At 40.7% G+C, this 15783-nt stretch overlaps 1 protein-coding gene across 6 annotated transcripts in view; it reads right to left on the reverse strand.

Annotated features, from left to right (window-relative positions):
* PCSK6 (proprotein convertase subtilisin/kexin type 6) overlaps positions 1-8049 on the reverse strand; it is a 248155-nt gene extending 240106 nt beyond the window's left edge. For all 6 annotated transcript variants that reach the window (XM_020963650.2, XM_020963644.2, XM_078151174.1 and 3 more), the window contains exon 1: positions 7711-8049. In XM_020963650.2, coding sequence (XP_020819309.1) covers positions 7711-8007 — 297 coding nt within the window. In that variant the 5' untranslated portion in view covers positions 8008-8049. The remainder of the gene's footprint in view (positions 1-7710) is intronic.
* Positions 8050-15783: the final 7734 nt, after the last annotated feature.

Below are 15783 nucleotides of genomic sequence, written 5' to 3' on the forward strand. Positions count from 1 at the left end.
ACTTTATCTCACCTCTTGTATGTTAGCATTTGTTGGAAGTAAGCAACAACCAATTTTCACCCAGACTGTATCTATCATTTGGGTCATTCATAACTTTTATCTTTCAGCAGTTAGAGGATTCCACAAGTCATAACCATCTAGCATCACTTGGTGAACATTTGTTTTAAAAGGGAGCATATATGTGCATGTGTGTGCACACATGGAGAGTAGCTTGGGATCATTCAAAGGACTACACAATTTTCCAAATGCAATCCATTCCAGTCTCTTCCTCTTATTAAATTTTGGGCCCAATTCGCTGTCCATCTGAAGTGCGTATCCCCCCTCTCTCTATCTCCATATACATACACATATGTGTGTGTATAAAACACACACACACACACACAGACAAACCAACTCAGTAGACTAGTCATCCAATATCACAACAAACCCAGTGATTATGGATATACTTTAAAATTCAGTAAAGCTGATAGGTACACTAATTTCAAAAAGTGATTGGGAGGGGACATAAAAGAAAAAAAAAGCAATAGGATTTTGCTAAAATTTATATATATTGAATCTTAGTCTCTTACTCCCATACATTTTTCCACTGCCCTTTTTCTCTTTCCTTTGCTTGTATCTTAGGTCTGATAGCATCAAGAAATACAAGCATTAACTGAACCCACTGGTGGCACCTGGTCTTTGGTACATGAAATAAGCATTGCCTAACTATAAGATACAAGTAAGTGGCAAGAGACTTGATAGCTCATAAAATCTGACTGCTGAGAAATTATCACAAATACTCACTAGCCCAAGTATTTTAAAGATAGTTCCTCAGAAAATTATTATTATTTTTTGCTGATGTGTCACTTCACTGACACAACCCTTTAACCTCTTATCAAATGGTCTTTAGGAGTTGCTGTGTCCAAATAATTCCCTACCTGATAGCCAGTTCCTTAGTGTTCGGACTCTGAATTTAGACTTTTTATAGCTTGCGAACCAGACCGGCTACCATTAGGCTAATTGCTAACTGAAGGTTGGTAGAATCTGGCAGATTATGGGCTCTGCTGACAGACTCCAAGAATCCAGAATCACTTCTGTGCCATAAGGCATTGATCCAAGTAGGACTTTAGTGGAGTTATTATTATGTATGTAGCAACACTAACGAAATCAGCATATTTGCCCTATTCACACTATGTGATTGACATAGAACAGGCCCAAGTCCAACTATTTGTCTGAAGAATCATAAAGGGTCTCCATTGTTTTTCCCACATAGAACCATCAACACAATTCTTTTACTCCAAGATTTTGTCCATATCCCTCTTCTTTCCTCCCACAACATATACATATATATATTGCACACACAACTACATGTTTATACACACACACACACACATGCACACACACACACACACACACACACACACACACACACATTGCCACTGGACCTAGATGGCTCCAGAAAAGAAACTGAGGCTGGTGACTTTGCACAGTCCTCCCTCACTTGAATCCAATTCACTTGCATGTCATGGCATCACCTCCCTGATGTCATGGTCCTCTTCAAGAATGAAGGACAAACAATAACAGCAATATATATAGAGCAAGAAGGAGGTATTGAAAAATAGAAAAGATGAGAATCTGACCCATGAATAATCAATAAAGAACCCCTGGTCCTTCGAATGTTGTAACTCCTCTGAATATTGTAGAAAATTTTGTTGTGTGAAATAAAGGATAGGGGAAAAAGTTCTCTGTTTATTCACTGACAAAATATGTACTGGTGGGAAGATATAGTCTTATTGATTATATAGTCTTGGGTCTTCAGGCATATTATTCAGTCGCAATGGTTAGTGCCCACAGAAGAGACTGATTTACACAATATTTGGGCAGAAAGAGGCAGATCAGCTTAGGATTCCAGTAATGAACAATTCTGGCCCATGGCAGAAATTCAGGTGGCACTGAAGTGTGTGAGAAACTGAAATTGATTGCCTCTTTCTGGACAAATTCAAAGAACAGTTTTATGCGAAGAAAGGTAAATCAAACTACGTCTGTGTCTCAGGTTGTACTGTACTGCAGAGCTCAGCTTGTTTATGTCTGCAGTGACTGAGAAACAATGAGAAAGTGTTTCTTCTTTGCAGTGCCATCATTACTACACTAAGGGTATTGATGGCCCTGTTACCATGGTTACACATGTCTGCCAATTTCATCCTATGAAGTGTGAACTGCTAGACAGCTGAAGGGGCTATTCACCACCATTATTTAGTGAAACTGGACTAAGGACCTTGCAAATACAGCCAGGTCTTCTAAATACCCAAGCAGAAGACTAACAGGGACATCAAAGAGTGACTAATTATTTTAGTATATATACTATATCTATCTATCTATCTATCTATACACATACATATATATGTCTGTATATATATATATACATACATACATACATACATATATATAAAGAATATAACAGAATCAGTTACCACAAAAAGCACCTTTGAAGAATACCGGCTCTGGATTCATTGGACCTGGGTTCAAATCCTGCTTCTTATACTTACTACCCATTTGACTTTGGACTTAACTTCTCTGGGCCTCAGATCCTTCACCTATAAAATGAGGGGACTGGACTAAGAGACCTCTGAGATTTCTTCCATTTCTAGGTCCAAGAACTATGGAAGTATGGCTAGCCAGAGGACAGCACTGTATAACTTTTGGTATGTCTTTATAGATAACGCAGGGGAAAAAATTCAGAACACAATGACCATTGTTAGAGCATAGGGAAATAAGAGTTAAAGGATGTTAGATCCCAGATTTGGGGACATTCTTGTTACGTTAGATCAACTGTCTTTGCTGTCTGCCAACTAAAGTACTTTGGAAAGAAAAAGATAGCATCATCAGCTAGTGCTAATACTGGAGGATAACATATATAAAAATCACCCCTAACAATCCTCTCTTGCCCACAAGCCAAGACAAAACACTGGGGCTTCCCTTTCCCAGACATTTCTCATGTGGCCCTTTGGTGATATCTGAGATATTGACCTTGAAATCAGCTAGCCCAACTTACCCATTTTACAGATGAGATAACTGAAGCCAAGAAAGATTAAATGACTTTCTCAAAGACACACAGCAGTAAAGTCATGCCCCAATCCAGTGAGCTTTACACTGTACCATATGGGCTCCTTTTTCTTCTTCAAGGCTGCCCTTGATGTTAATTTTAACCTAATTTCACCCACATAAAATACCAAGGAAGGAGGCACACAGTGTAATTTGTCCTAGACTCTGGACTCTTTTAAAGATGGATGGATGGCTCAAAGCACTCTCTGATACAAGAGTATATTATTTGAAAAGCCAGATTAAAAAAAAAGGCATAGTATATGAGTACTGTGTTGCAAACCTCCTCATCTACCCCGTTCCTATTGGCATTCTTGTTGCAATTTTTTAATAACTGTTTCATATTCTTCAGTTCAGGTTGTAGCTTTACTTTTTTCAATCATAAAAAAGAGAAGTCTTTAGCACCATCATTCTTCTCTCTCACTGACGGGAATTGCTTGAGGACCACCTGAAATTCAATGCCAGGTGTGCAGTGATCAGCAGCTATTATAAGTAAAAATCATTTAAGACAGGTTTAAAATCATCTATCGCAGGAAGATGTTTTAGAGATTTGGTAGTGAGCCTGCTTCTCTATCGCACCCAAACCCCTACTCCCACCCCAACCTTCATCCCTATCCCCAGCTCAGAACCAATAATATCCCAGGCTACAGCAAGAATTTAGGGAAAACCATAATGCTTAAGGCCATCCCTAAAGAGAAACATAATTTGAATAAGCTAAAGACACAGAACTGTTTTCAATTTTATTGCAAAGATCACCTAATTTTTAGGTTACCCATTTATAAACTCCTCCTTTCCCACCCATCAGCATTCCACGTCACAGGCAAAAACACGTAGGTACAGCTCCTCTTTAAAGGTCAATCTATAGAAGGCAACACACCGTAACTTACAGAAAGAATACTGTAACTAGAAGTCAGGATACCTAGATTCTGCCACTAATTAACAGTGTGACCTTACTAGTCAGAAGAGATTGGATAATTTAAAATACCTTTGCATCATGTTAATTTAATAAGGATACCAGTTACTTTACAAGAAAAATAATTAAGCATTAATTTAGAGCATAACGAAGATCTATGAGGGACTAGGGTAGGAATAGAGTTTAAATTTGTATGGTCTATTAAGTTGGAGATTTTTTTAAAGTTGCTTTGAAAAGAGAGTATTTAGACTAGTGACTAAAGCGTAAGGAAGAAACATGAATTTCTATGTGAAACTGTACAAGTCCCTTCTTCTGTTTATTGATTGGCTCACTTGAAAAGGGAAGTTAATACCTTCATCCAATACCCACAAAAACTCCCAGCTGAAAACTACAAATTAGATTTTCTTTTTTATGAGTTGTTAAGCAGGTGCTTGAATGCTTCTGGCCTTTTTCCATAGGAGCAGTGCATTTAAAAGAAAAACTAAAGAAAGATTGGTTTGGGAACAGAAGAGGGGAAAAACTGTACAAAACAAAGGACTATTTTCGTCACTTATTAGTTGAGGTCTCATAAGCTTCAAAAGTCTCCTTTCAATAATCATTAAAGGGTCAAGTCAAGAAGCATTTAAGTGCCCTACTATAAGCCAGGCTCTGTGCTAAGTGTTAAGGCATTCAAGGCATAAAGATTAGAGGACCAGTTTGGGAGCCAGGAAAACCTGAGTTGATTCCTGCCTCTGACACATACTAGCTGGGTGACAATGGGCAAATCACTTAACCTCTCAGTGTCCCAGGCAAGTCTCTAAGACCTTGAAGATGAGAACAGTTGCCAACCTACATAAACTAGATTGAGTTTCCATATCAGAAGTTTGTCTTTAAAGATGCAATCGTAGGTCCCTGGATCCAACCCCTCAAAATATGAGTTCATTCAAACACTAAGTTCTTATACAACGTATCTCTACTTACTTTAAAATGATCAATCAGTATTCTCAAAGGATCTTCATTCTTGCATACTGAAGTCACATGACACTGGTTACTTTAATAAATTTAATTCAGTTATGTGGATGATGCCATGTGGTACAGCAGTTGCTTATTGTGACTTTGGAAAACTCACGAACTCCTTGTGTGGTAAGGGTCATAGTATCTCCTCCACCTACCTTCCTTCCTTCCTTCCTTCCTTCCTTCCTTCCTTCTCCACCCACAAAATAAGGATGGAATAGACTATGTGACCTGCCTGGAGATCTTCCAAAGAAGTTAGAGTCAGAAGAATTACACTGCCATCACTGGCTCATTTGTAGATATTGTAGAAAGGATCTTGCACACTGGATATCAGATATTGGAGTTCAAAGCACTGCTTTGGTCTGGTCCAGGCACTTATGCCTTAACTTAAATTCTAGTTTGTATGTTTAATTATACAAGCCAACAATTTAGTCTCTCTGTAATTTATAGCACACTTCAAGAGATACCTTTGCTAGTAAGATAAATTGCAGTGCCACCTGGACAGAGAGGCAGTGAACTGTGAACACAGAGAGCTGGCAGACTCTGAGCAAACACGAAAAGCAATAAACCCAGGATAAAACCCCAAGGAACACCTTTTCACATCTGGAGAATTAGAGAATAAAGATTTAGGAACTACTGATAGAAACAAAGTCAGTTATATGATGAAACTAAAATGTTAAATCACAGTGATGCTTGAAGGGACTTGAACCAGAAAAAAAAACACCCAGTTAATTATATTCTTTCAGATAAACTATGACCAGCCATTGAGAATGTTTCATAAAACCACAAATACAGTTCAAATAATTGAGATTACTTTTACAGAAGACCACACACTGCACATTAACAGTATCAATATAAGACTTACGATGCAAAGAAAATTCCATCTAGATTAGGCAGCACCACACTTTGCTGGGTTCTGTCATGGATAATGATAAAACCAAATTTAACACTGCATGGTGCTGGAGTTTGAATTACAAGAAGAGCTTATCTGTAACTTGATTTGATCCTTTATGTCTGTAGTTTGCATATACTTGTTAACCACATCTTGGAGTGTAATTCCCAGATGAGACTATACATTTCAGCCTACTAATCACTCTCTCAGTGAACTATAAATCTCATTCTTCCTCCCCACCCCATTCATACTTCTGACAACCCTTTGCACTGTTGGCTGGCTTCAGAGTAATGACAGACGGACTCAGTCTTGCCTCTCTTCAGTCTTACCTGCAAATAATCTGGGGATTAATTTGGTTCGGCCATGGCTCGTTTACTTACAAAGTCACTTTCCTCCCTTAAGAATATGCTTTGGCACATTCACTTAAAAGCTCACACATCCCATCTGGAGCACCACTGGGCTTTCCATTGGCATACTACTCCGGTTAAGATATTCATTTCAATCAGCATTGACAAGACGCAGAAACAGTTGCTCATTTCTCAGCGGTCTCTTGCTTCTCTATGTGTTGTTTCTATTACAAAGTACAGAAGACAAAATCCCTGGTCTAGAATGTCTGTGATTTGAACTAAGGCTCTCACTAGGTTAGGATCGATCCATTAGGTCGCCTGCGCATTTATTTACTCAATGGCCTTGCAAGCCTCATCCCCTACTCATCCTTTAAGTATTCACCTGTGTTTCTGGGCTCAGTCAAAATCGTCCTGCTTTATGCACAGGTTGAGGGGATGCAGACTCGTGTGATTCTGCCCAAATTAAATACTGCAATTGTCAGTATAGTGCGAGATCCCTAATTTCCCAGTCCGCCTCTGGCTACACATCTCGGCAAGCGCACCCAGAACTGAGTAATTCTACTAGGGTCAGCCTGGGGGGGGAAAAGGGCTGGTCTGAGTTGTAGGACAGAAAGCTAAGAACGTGGAATTTTATATTCAGTGGCAGGCACTTCAGCCACAGAAGACACGGGTGTGGGGAGAGTCGTAGGAGTGAAGAGTAAGATAGTTTGCAGAGACGGGCGGGGGGGAGAGGGGGAGGAGAAAGAGTGAGTCCCTTTTCCGCCAAAGGCAAAAGCAGACAGGTGGGTCGGGTCTCTTTTACCCAGTTTCTGGTTCAAACATCCGGGAAGCTTCCCCTACTCGCTTTCGAAACCAAATGCCCAAGCCCAGGCTTCCAGGATGAAATCCGAAGGCTTCCTGGTACTTTTCTTTCCTTCGAAAACTACTTTTCTTTCACCCGGTCCCAAACTGTGTGCGTCTGTGTACGCACAACATAAGTTATCGATACTTACTAAAGTCTTCATCTATCGTCACGCACAACCTTACACACACACACACACACACACACACCCACCCACCATCCATCTATCCATCTCAAACAATAAAGAGACCGCCAAGTTAAAGCCGGGCACCTCAACTTCAGTTAAGTTCTCACCCCATGAACTAGACTTTCTTTTTACCCATCTCTTGGCAGCCGGCGTCCTGCCTCTTCCCGCAGCCTCTGCCGCTGCCGCATTTCATCTCCTTTCTCTTCCTCCCTCCCCAAGCAGTCTTGGGGACAACCTCAACTCTCCCCACTGTAGGATCCGGTCAGGACGCACTGGTGTGCCCAGGCTGGGGCTTGTTGAGACGCAGGAACCAGCAGCCACTCCCTGACCGCGGTTTGTGGTAGAGAAGAGGTGAGGCGAGGTCAAGGAGGACGGAAGCTCCATTTCCTTCTCGGTGCCAAGGGCACCACGGGGGGACCTGCAGCGCACGCGGGGAAAAGTTTGCCCCTCACCACTTACCTGTCCCAAGTTCAGATAGCCATGCGCCGAGGCGACTCGGTCCGCCTCGGCTGGTCCTCCAAGCACTTCTACAGCCCAGTGGTTGGTATAGACTGTGGGGGACCGCAGCGCCGCGCAAGCCGTGGGCAGCGCGAGCACCAGGAACCAGCTCCAGCAGCGCATAGCCAGCAGCCGAGAGCCAGTCCCCCTCCTGCTACTGCTGCTGCTGCTGCCGCCGCGTCCTCCTCTGTCTCCTCCTCCTTCTCCTCCTCCAGCACGCAGCAGCCTAAGGGATCGGTGCAGCTGCGAGCACCGCATGGCTTTAGCCCGGCTTGCTCAAGTGCCTGTGCAGAGTGCAGGGCTGGGGGGGTGGGGTTGGGGCTTTTTAAAGCCAGCGCCGCTCCTGGGAAGCGCCGCCGTGAGGGAGGAAGGGAGGGTGGGAGGGCGCGAGGGAGGGAAGAAGGCTGAGGCGCATTCTCGCCGAGGCTCCAGGAAAGTTCCCGGGAGAAGCGCCGCCTCGTGCCGCGCTCGTGTGGGGCCTCAGGGGCTGATCCCCCGGCCGCCCCGAGCGCCCGGTGCGCCTCGGGGAGAGCCGGGCAGCTAGTCCGCGGGCCCCGGGAAAGTGGGTCGAGGATCAGGTAGGATAGAGCTCTCTGCTACTGAATGACGCTTATGTGGAAAATGCTGTGGAGGACTCGATCCCTGCCTTCAGGGAAGTTACAGTCGTGTTAGGAAAGAGAGACACAGCAAATAAAGCAATTAGGGATGTAGGATACAGGTTCAAGGCTGCGTTGTCCTTAGAAAGAGTGCAGGATTTGGAGACTGAGCCACTTTGCCAGTGTGCTCCTTACACTTGGGCGTGTGACTTTGGGCATACCAATTAGTCCCTTTAAGCCTCAGTTTCCTCATGTGTAAAACAGCTAACATTTACATAAAGCATAAGGTTTGCAAAGCGCTTTGCTTTTATTATCTCGTTTGAGTTTATTACTTATTAATAATTTATTATCTCATTCAATTCTCTTAACGACCCTGTGCTATTATCCTTATTTTCTAGCAATGGCCCTATAGGGCTATTATTATCACCATATTATAGGGGAGGAAGCTGGGCCTGAGAGAAAATAATTTGCCCAAGGTCACACTGTTAACTCTTGCTAGTGTCTGAGGCAGGATGCAGACTCCAACTGCAGCACTCCGGCTGCTTTGCCACCTAGCTGCCTCCAACCAAATGAAGGTGTTGCTAGACTAATTACCTCTTGGGTTCCTTCCAGCTCTACAGATAAGGATCCTCTATATTCAATCGACATCTTGGAACTTTGGATCTAGAGTTGGGAGACAAGGCATGCTCTTCCATTTAAAAACTTACTATGTGCCAGGAACTATGCTGAGTGAGTCAGTTAACCTCTCTGGGACTCGGTTTCTCCATTTGTAAAATAAGAGGTTTGGACTAGGTAATTTCTTAAGACCCCTTCCATCTCTAAGTCTATGATCCTATATATCCAAGAAGTGTCATGAGGCATTATGGATGCAGAATCAAAGGCAGGATGGTAGGCCTAGCTTTGCTACTAACTTAGCTGTTTCCTTATGAATCACTTAACCTCTCTATCATTCAGTGCCCTTATTTGCAAGATGAGAAGGTTGGACTAGATAACTGGATAGTAGTAATTATAGCCTCTATTTACATTATTATTTATTTACATAAATTTGTTTACATAAATCATTTTCAGGTTTCACATTTAATGATTTCTTACATCTTTGAATCTGGTGATTCTGTATTTTTAAGTGCTAAATTGTGTGGCAGTGTTAAGGGAGAGTATCCTCCGCTGACACTAGGTGGCTCTTTCCAGAGGCCCACTAGTCAACAGAGCAAGAAACTAGTCTCTAGACTGAGGGACTCTTTGTGCAGAGTCCAGGATCTTTTGTAAGGAATATCCATTTCCATCTCCATCCCATGTATTTCTTCTAGCAGCCTTGCGATCCCAGATTACACAAGAAAAGTGTGTCTTCTTCCTATGCCAGGCATTCTCAGATAGAAAATGCTACTGTACAATTCCTTTGAAGTTTGAACCCCCTGCTCAGATGGCACCCTGTTTCCAAGGACCTTGGAGTTTGGGGATGGTAGAGCTTCAAATGCCCTGGCCATCTGCCCATTGCACCCATCCCATTTCCCTTTTTTAGAACTCTGCTTTGCAAATCTAAATATCATCCAAAGTATTTACTGTATAACACATTCACTGGTATGAAGCACCGAGCTTAGAAACTCTACAGAGTTCAACAGATTGCCTTTGCCCTCTAGTGTTTACAAGGCAAAGAGAAAGCAGGCAAACATTCAGAACATGGAATGTCTAAGTTTTATGTGTTAAATTGTGATATACCTGCATATTTTAGAGATAATAGTTGTAAAGTGTCTGGCACATAGTAGGTGCTATGTAAACTCTTCTTCCCTCCCCTTATCTGACTCTGAACAAGTCACTTAATGTCTGTCTGCCTCAGTTTTTTCTTTTGTCAAATGGCAATAATAATAGCCTTACCTCCCAAGGTTGTTGAGTGGATCAGATGGAATGTTGTAAAGCACTTAGCATAGTGCCTAGCACATATTGGGTGCTTAATAAATGCTTGTTTCCTACCTTCCTTTCCTTCTTCTCTCCCTTCTCTGTTTTTCTTCCTCCTTCCCCTTTTCCTTTTTTTATTTCATTGCTCTGTTCTCTCCTTCTTTATTTGTCCTTCCTTTTTCCTTCTTTCTCGCTTTTTCCTTCCTTCCTTTCTTCTTTCCTTCTTTTTCTTCATTCTTTACTTCCTTTTTCCTTTCCTCCTTTTCTTCCTTCCTTCCTCCCTTACTAAAGCAGTTCTCTGATGCCTCCTTGTGGCATGAAGGACAATCCTTGGTTCTTGAAGCACAGGTCTGACCGTGCCGCTCTCCTGCTTAGGAACTTTGGGGGCTCTCTCCTGTTTCGGGGTGAAAATGCAAACTCCGCTGACTTTTACAGCCCGTCACAATCCAGCGCCAGCCGACCTTCCCAGGTCTATTTATCACATGTTTATTTCTCTAACATACTTCTTGCCAAACTGATGTCTGGTGTTCCCCTAAACATGACCTTCCATTTCCTACCTCTGGGCCTTTTCAATGGCTGGGCCCCATGCTTAGAATGCAATGGTCCCTTGCCGCTGCATCACCGAATCCCAAGCTTCCTTTGTGTTCAGCTCCAGTGCTGCTTCTAACAGAAAGACTCTCCCTATCCCTCCGTTCCAGGTGCTGGTGCCCTTCCCCTCCATACTAATACATACACATATACATACATACACACATATGTATATATATACATACATGTACACACTATATATGTGTATATATATGTATATCCAATTTTTTCTGCTCATGTTATCTCCTCCCTACCCTGAGAATAGACTTCTAGAGGGTAAAGGCTTTCTTTTTTTTGGTTTGTTTGTATACTTAGTAACTAGTCCCATGCCTGTCACATAGTAGGCATTTAATGTTTGTTGAATTGAATAATAATAGTAATAGCCAGTATTACACAGTACTTTAAGGTTTGAAAAGCACTGTATCATCTCATTTGATCCTCACAATACTCCTATGTGGTAGGTGCTATTATAATTCCCATTTTACAGATGAGGAAAGTGAGGCTGAGACAGACTTGCTGAGAGTGGCACAGCTGGTAAGTGTCAGGCAGCATATGAACTCAGGTCTTCCTGACTAGGTCTTCCATTCTATCTACCATGAAGTCTAGTTGCCTATAAAAAAAAAGTTAGCATTCATTCAATACCTTAAGGTTTGCAAAAAGCTTTACATGTGTTGTCTTATGTGATAACATATCTCATTTGAATTGGATTGGCTATTTATGCCCTTTATGTTAAGCTAGAAAGGTTTTAACTATGGGCATCTTGATAGGCTGTGTGTCTGTAGTTGAGCACTAGCCTAGCTGAATTCTGAGAGGTTCTTCCCTAGATGAAATGTTTGGCCAGAGCATTTCACTACTAGGCTACTGAGGACTGTGATATGAAGGGAGTATTCACACCAACAAAAATCACAGATTCTTGAAGCATTGAACTAAGTTTTTACATTAAGGAATTGTAAACGGCAGAGTACAGATGGTTTTGGGGTCAGAGGATCTTGGTTCAGATCTTGCCATTGATGCTTATTACCTGTGTGACCCTGAGCAAATCACTTAGCTTCCCTGGGCTTCAGTCTCTACAACTGTAAAATGAGGAGGGTTGGCCTCTTTCAGCTCTAGAGTTGGGATTCTTTGCATGGACTTCATTAGATGGAGAGCAGAAGTATAGAAGATCTCTCTCTTTTGGTATTTCCTCAGACATTCTGTAGCCTCTTCAGAATAACACATTTTCCTACCCCTCTTGAAGACTCTTCCAGCTTTTACAAAGATCAAGTTCACAATGTCATAGATTTAGAGCTGAAGAGGACTTGAGAGATAATTTTAGGTCAACCCCAGATTCTTAATCTGCTTACCGAAGGAAACAATGAAATATACCAAGACCTTGAAAGAGGTATGGAATTGGTTTCTTATCTGATCTTCTGTTTCTAACAGTGATTGTGCCTCTGTTGAGTCCTGCTGAGCAGAAGTATGAGTTTTCCAGAACTATAGTTTAGCAGTTGAATAGGGAGAGGAATGGAGGGAAGGAGAAACTAGGGCAGCAGAAGGTGGCTAGATTAAACTAGATGACTTCTCAAGGTCCTTTCTACACTTAGATTTTTAATTCCGTAATTAATGTGACATATCCTTTCTGTTGCCATGATTCATCCCATAACAAAAGTGGCAGAATACAAGGCATGATGTGAAATAGAGGAAGAGTTACATCCTGTATTTCCAAACATTTTCTTCCAAAGACACCTTTTGGTATCTTGAAATTTCAAGGACGCTTTCCTTCCTAGTTCTGTATCTAAATTTACCTTAATCATACCATGCTTTGAAGCTGGTGTGAAGTGGCTGTCTGTCTTTTCACATAACACTGTACTAAGCAAGATGCAGATCAAATTAAATAGGCATACTAATTCCCCTCTACAAATTTACCAGACTTCTTTGTTCATAGGCATAGTAAGCATTTAACACTTGTTAACAGCATTAAACAATAGCAATAGCTAGCATTTATGTAGCACTTTAAGGTTTGAAAAGACTTTACATATATTATCTCATGTGGTCCTCACAATCCGGCTATGAGCACTAGGTGCTATTATAATCCTCATTTTACAGATGAGGAAAGTGAGGCTGAGCTTAAATGACTTAGCCTGGTTTCATGAACTTATTATTTAGAGCACTTTTTCATATAATTATAGTTAGCGTTGATTGATTCTTCTGAAAAATGCCTTTTCATATCCTTTGACCATTTTGTCAGTTGGGGAATGGCTCTTATTTTTATAAATTAGGCTCAGTTCCCTAAATCTTTGAGAAATGAGACCTTTCTCAGAGAAACTTCCTATAAAAATATTTTCCCCTGGTTTCCTATTTTTCTTCTAATTTTGGCTATATTTGTTTTGTTTCTGTAAAACACCTTTTTAATGTAATTTAATAAAAATTATCCATACCTCCTGTGATCCTCTCTATTTCTTGTTTTGTCATATTCACAGATCTGACCGGTATTTTTTTTTCATGCTTTCCTAATCTGTTCAAGATATCACGCTTCATGTTTAAATCATGTACCCATTTCGACCTTATTTTGGAATGTGGTATGAAATGTTGGTCTATGTCTAGTTTCTGCCAGGCTGCTTTCTATTTTTCCTGATAGTTTTTGTCAAATAGTGAGTTCTTGCTCCAAAAGCTTGGATCCTTGAGTCTATCAAACACTAGGTTACTGTGGTTATTTACTTATGTATGTTGTACACCTAATCTATACCACTGATCAACTATTTCTTAACCAGTACCAGATTGTTTTGATGATTTCCACTTTGTAGTAGAGTTTGAAATCTGGTACTGCTAGGTCACCTTCCTTCACTTTTTTTTCCCACTGATTCACTTGATATTCTTGACCATTTCTTCTTACAGATGAATGTTGTTATCATGAACTTTACATATGTGGATATATAGATTTTTTTCAGTATAATTGGTTTCCTTTATAGTCCTATACATTCAATTTTATACATTTAAAAATATTATTCTGAGAAAAGGGCCACAGGTTTTACCAGACTCACAGAGGGATTGATGGCATAAAAAAGGTTAGGAAATACTTGTTCTCAATAAAACTAATTTACAATCTCTTCAATTTTCATTTTCAATTTGGCTCCTTAACAGTTCTTTTCTTTTTTCATCTTCCTCTTTGAGCTCCACATACAATCCTAAAAAGCCCTAAGGGTCCTGAAACCATGTTTTAGAAAAATCTAAACTAGAGAAAAGGACCATTCTGAAGAGAGAACCCAAGGTTTTCAAACTGTCCAAAGGCAGGAATACCTTCTTACCTAGCTGCACAGTCATTTGTTTTAAGTATAAATCTATAGCAGCATATAATCTAAGCCATTCTTCCAGGGTACGCCCTAAACCACCAAACTTGCCCTTGGCAGTCAGGTGTATTATTTGGTGGGATGTACATAGAGGCTGTGTGTTGCAATGGAAAGAAGATTAGGTTTGGAGTCAGTGGCTTTGAATCCTGCTCTGCTACTTACCTCCAGTGTGACCCTGGACCTCTTTGAGGCCCAAACCAAAGCTGTTTCCTTATTTATAAAATGAGAAGATTGGATTCAGTGACCTCTAAGATCCCGTACATCTCTAAATCTATGATCCTATGATCAGCTCTTTCTTCCTGGGACAATGACCCCAATGAGAGGAGAGTACCATAAGCAGAAGATACGGAAATTTTCATTATAATGTACATAGACTAAGTCACTTAGCTGCACTTAACTCAGAGAAATTTGAATGTATCATGGTTTTGTGTGGGAGGGTCAGTGCCATGGGCCCTAAAAAAAAATCCAATCATTTCAGACAGACATTTCCCCCCAAAAAACCACTAGAATCATCTTCACTCAAATGATATAGGCTGGTTAGCTTTCCCAAATGGACATTCTGAATCAACTCACCTCATATGGGCTTCCTGTTGATTTATACTGTGGCAGGATTATCTCAATCACTGTTGTAGCAGCCCTTTGCATCATGATAGGATCTGTAACAGGACTTTACTCTTCTTCCTGCAGGGATCGGATTTATTGCCTGCTAAGTGTTCAACTTTCTACAGAGAACTTCAGGGCTATACCACTTTAACACTGCCAAATCCTGAATTTCACAGTCTATACAAGCTATTTAACTCATCAAAAACAAAGTAAAAATTGAGGCAGAAATGGGAAACAGAGAATTAATTCCTTTAAATGTTCTTAGGGTAGTTCATCTCCCCTGAAACACTCAATGTGAAGAGAAGTTTATGATAATAATTTTCAACATGTTAATTATGTCTCCAGTCTCCTAGAACTATCACTGATACTACAAATAAAATTCTACTTGAACAAATACTGTTCAAAAGCTCTGTGGCCCACTTATGGCTCACTTATTCCAAGCAATATTCAATACCAAAAAAATTACAGGACAGCAAACACTTTCATTAATCTAGAAATTCTAGATCTAGAAATCACTTTAGGCAATAAGTACATTCTTGAAAAGCTGCACCTAAATGAATTTTGCAAACCAAACCATATGACATGTTAAATGTAGCAGGGTTGATGTTTGTTTGGTTTTTTAAGGAGGAAGAGAGGGTAAAGAAATTTGAGGTCAATCCCAGTTGTAAAGCAGAGAATACTAATTCACCTGTTGTATGAGTTTGGATTTTCAAATATGCTAATTAAGGCAGAGTACACCTGTATTTAAGTTTATCATTTTCAAAACAGGTTACTGATGGCAGATCACCTAGATAACTTCAATGAAAGATTTTCAGGAATTGCTTGTTTGTTTTTTGGTTTTTGGTTGGTTTTTTTTTTCATTAGTGATAATAGATTTTACTGATTCCTTGGGCCTTGTTTAAACAATACTGTCTCTACCTACATTAGAGTAACATGCAGTATGCAGCATATAATAGGTACAAAGGACCCTGGGGAGAGAAATTAACCTCTCAGAGTTTCCTTGTCTTCACTGTCCCCAGGAAGCCTTT

Source organism: Phascolarctos cinereus, unplaced genomic scaffold (genome assembly GCF_003287225.1).
Source record: "Phascolarctos cinereus isolate Bilbo 61053 unplaced genomic scaffold, phaCin_HiC Scaffold_3;HRSCAF=262, whole genome shotgun sequence".
In the NCBI taxonomy this organism is placed as follows: Eukaryota; Metazoa; Chordata; class Mammalia; order Diprotodontia; family Phascolarctidae; genus Phascolarctos; species Phascolarctos cinereus.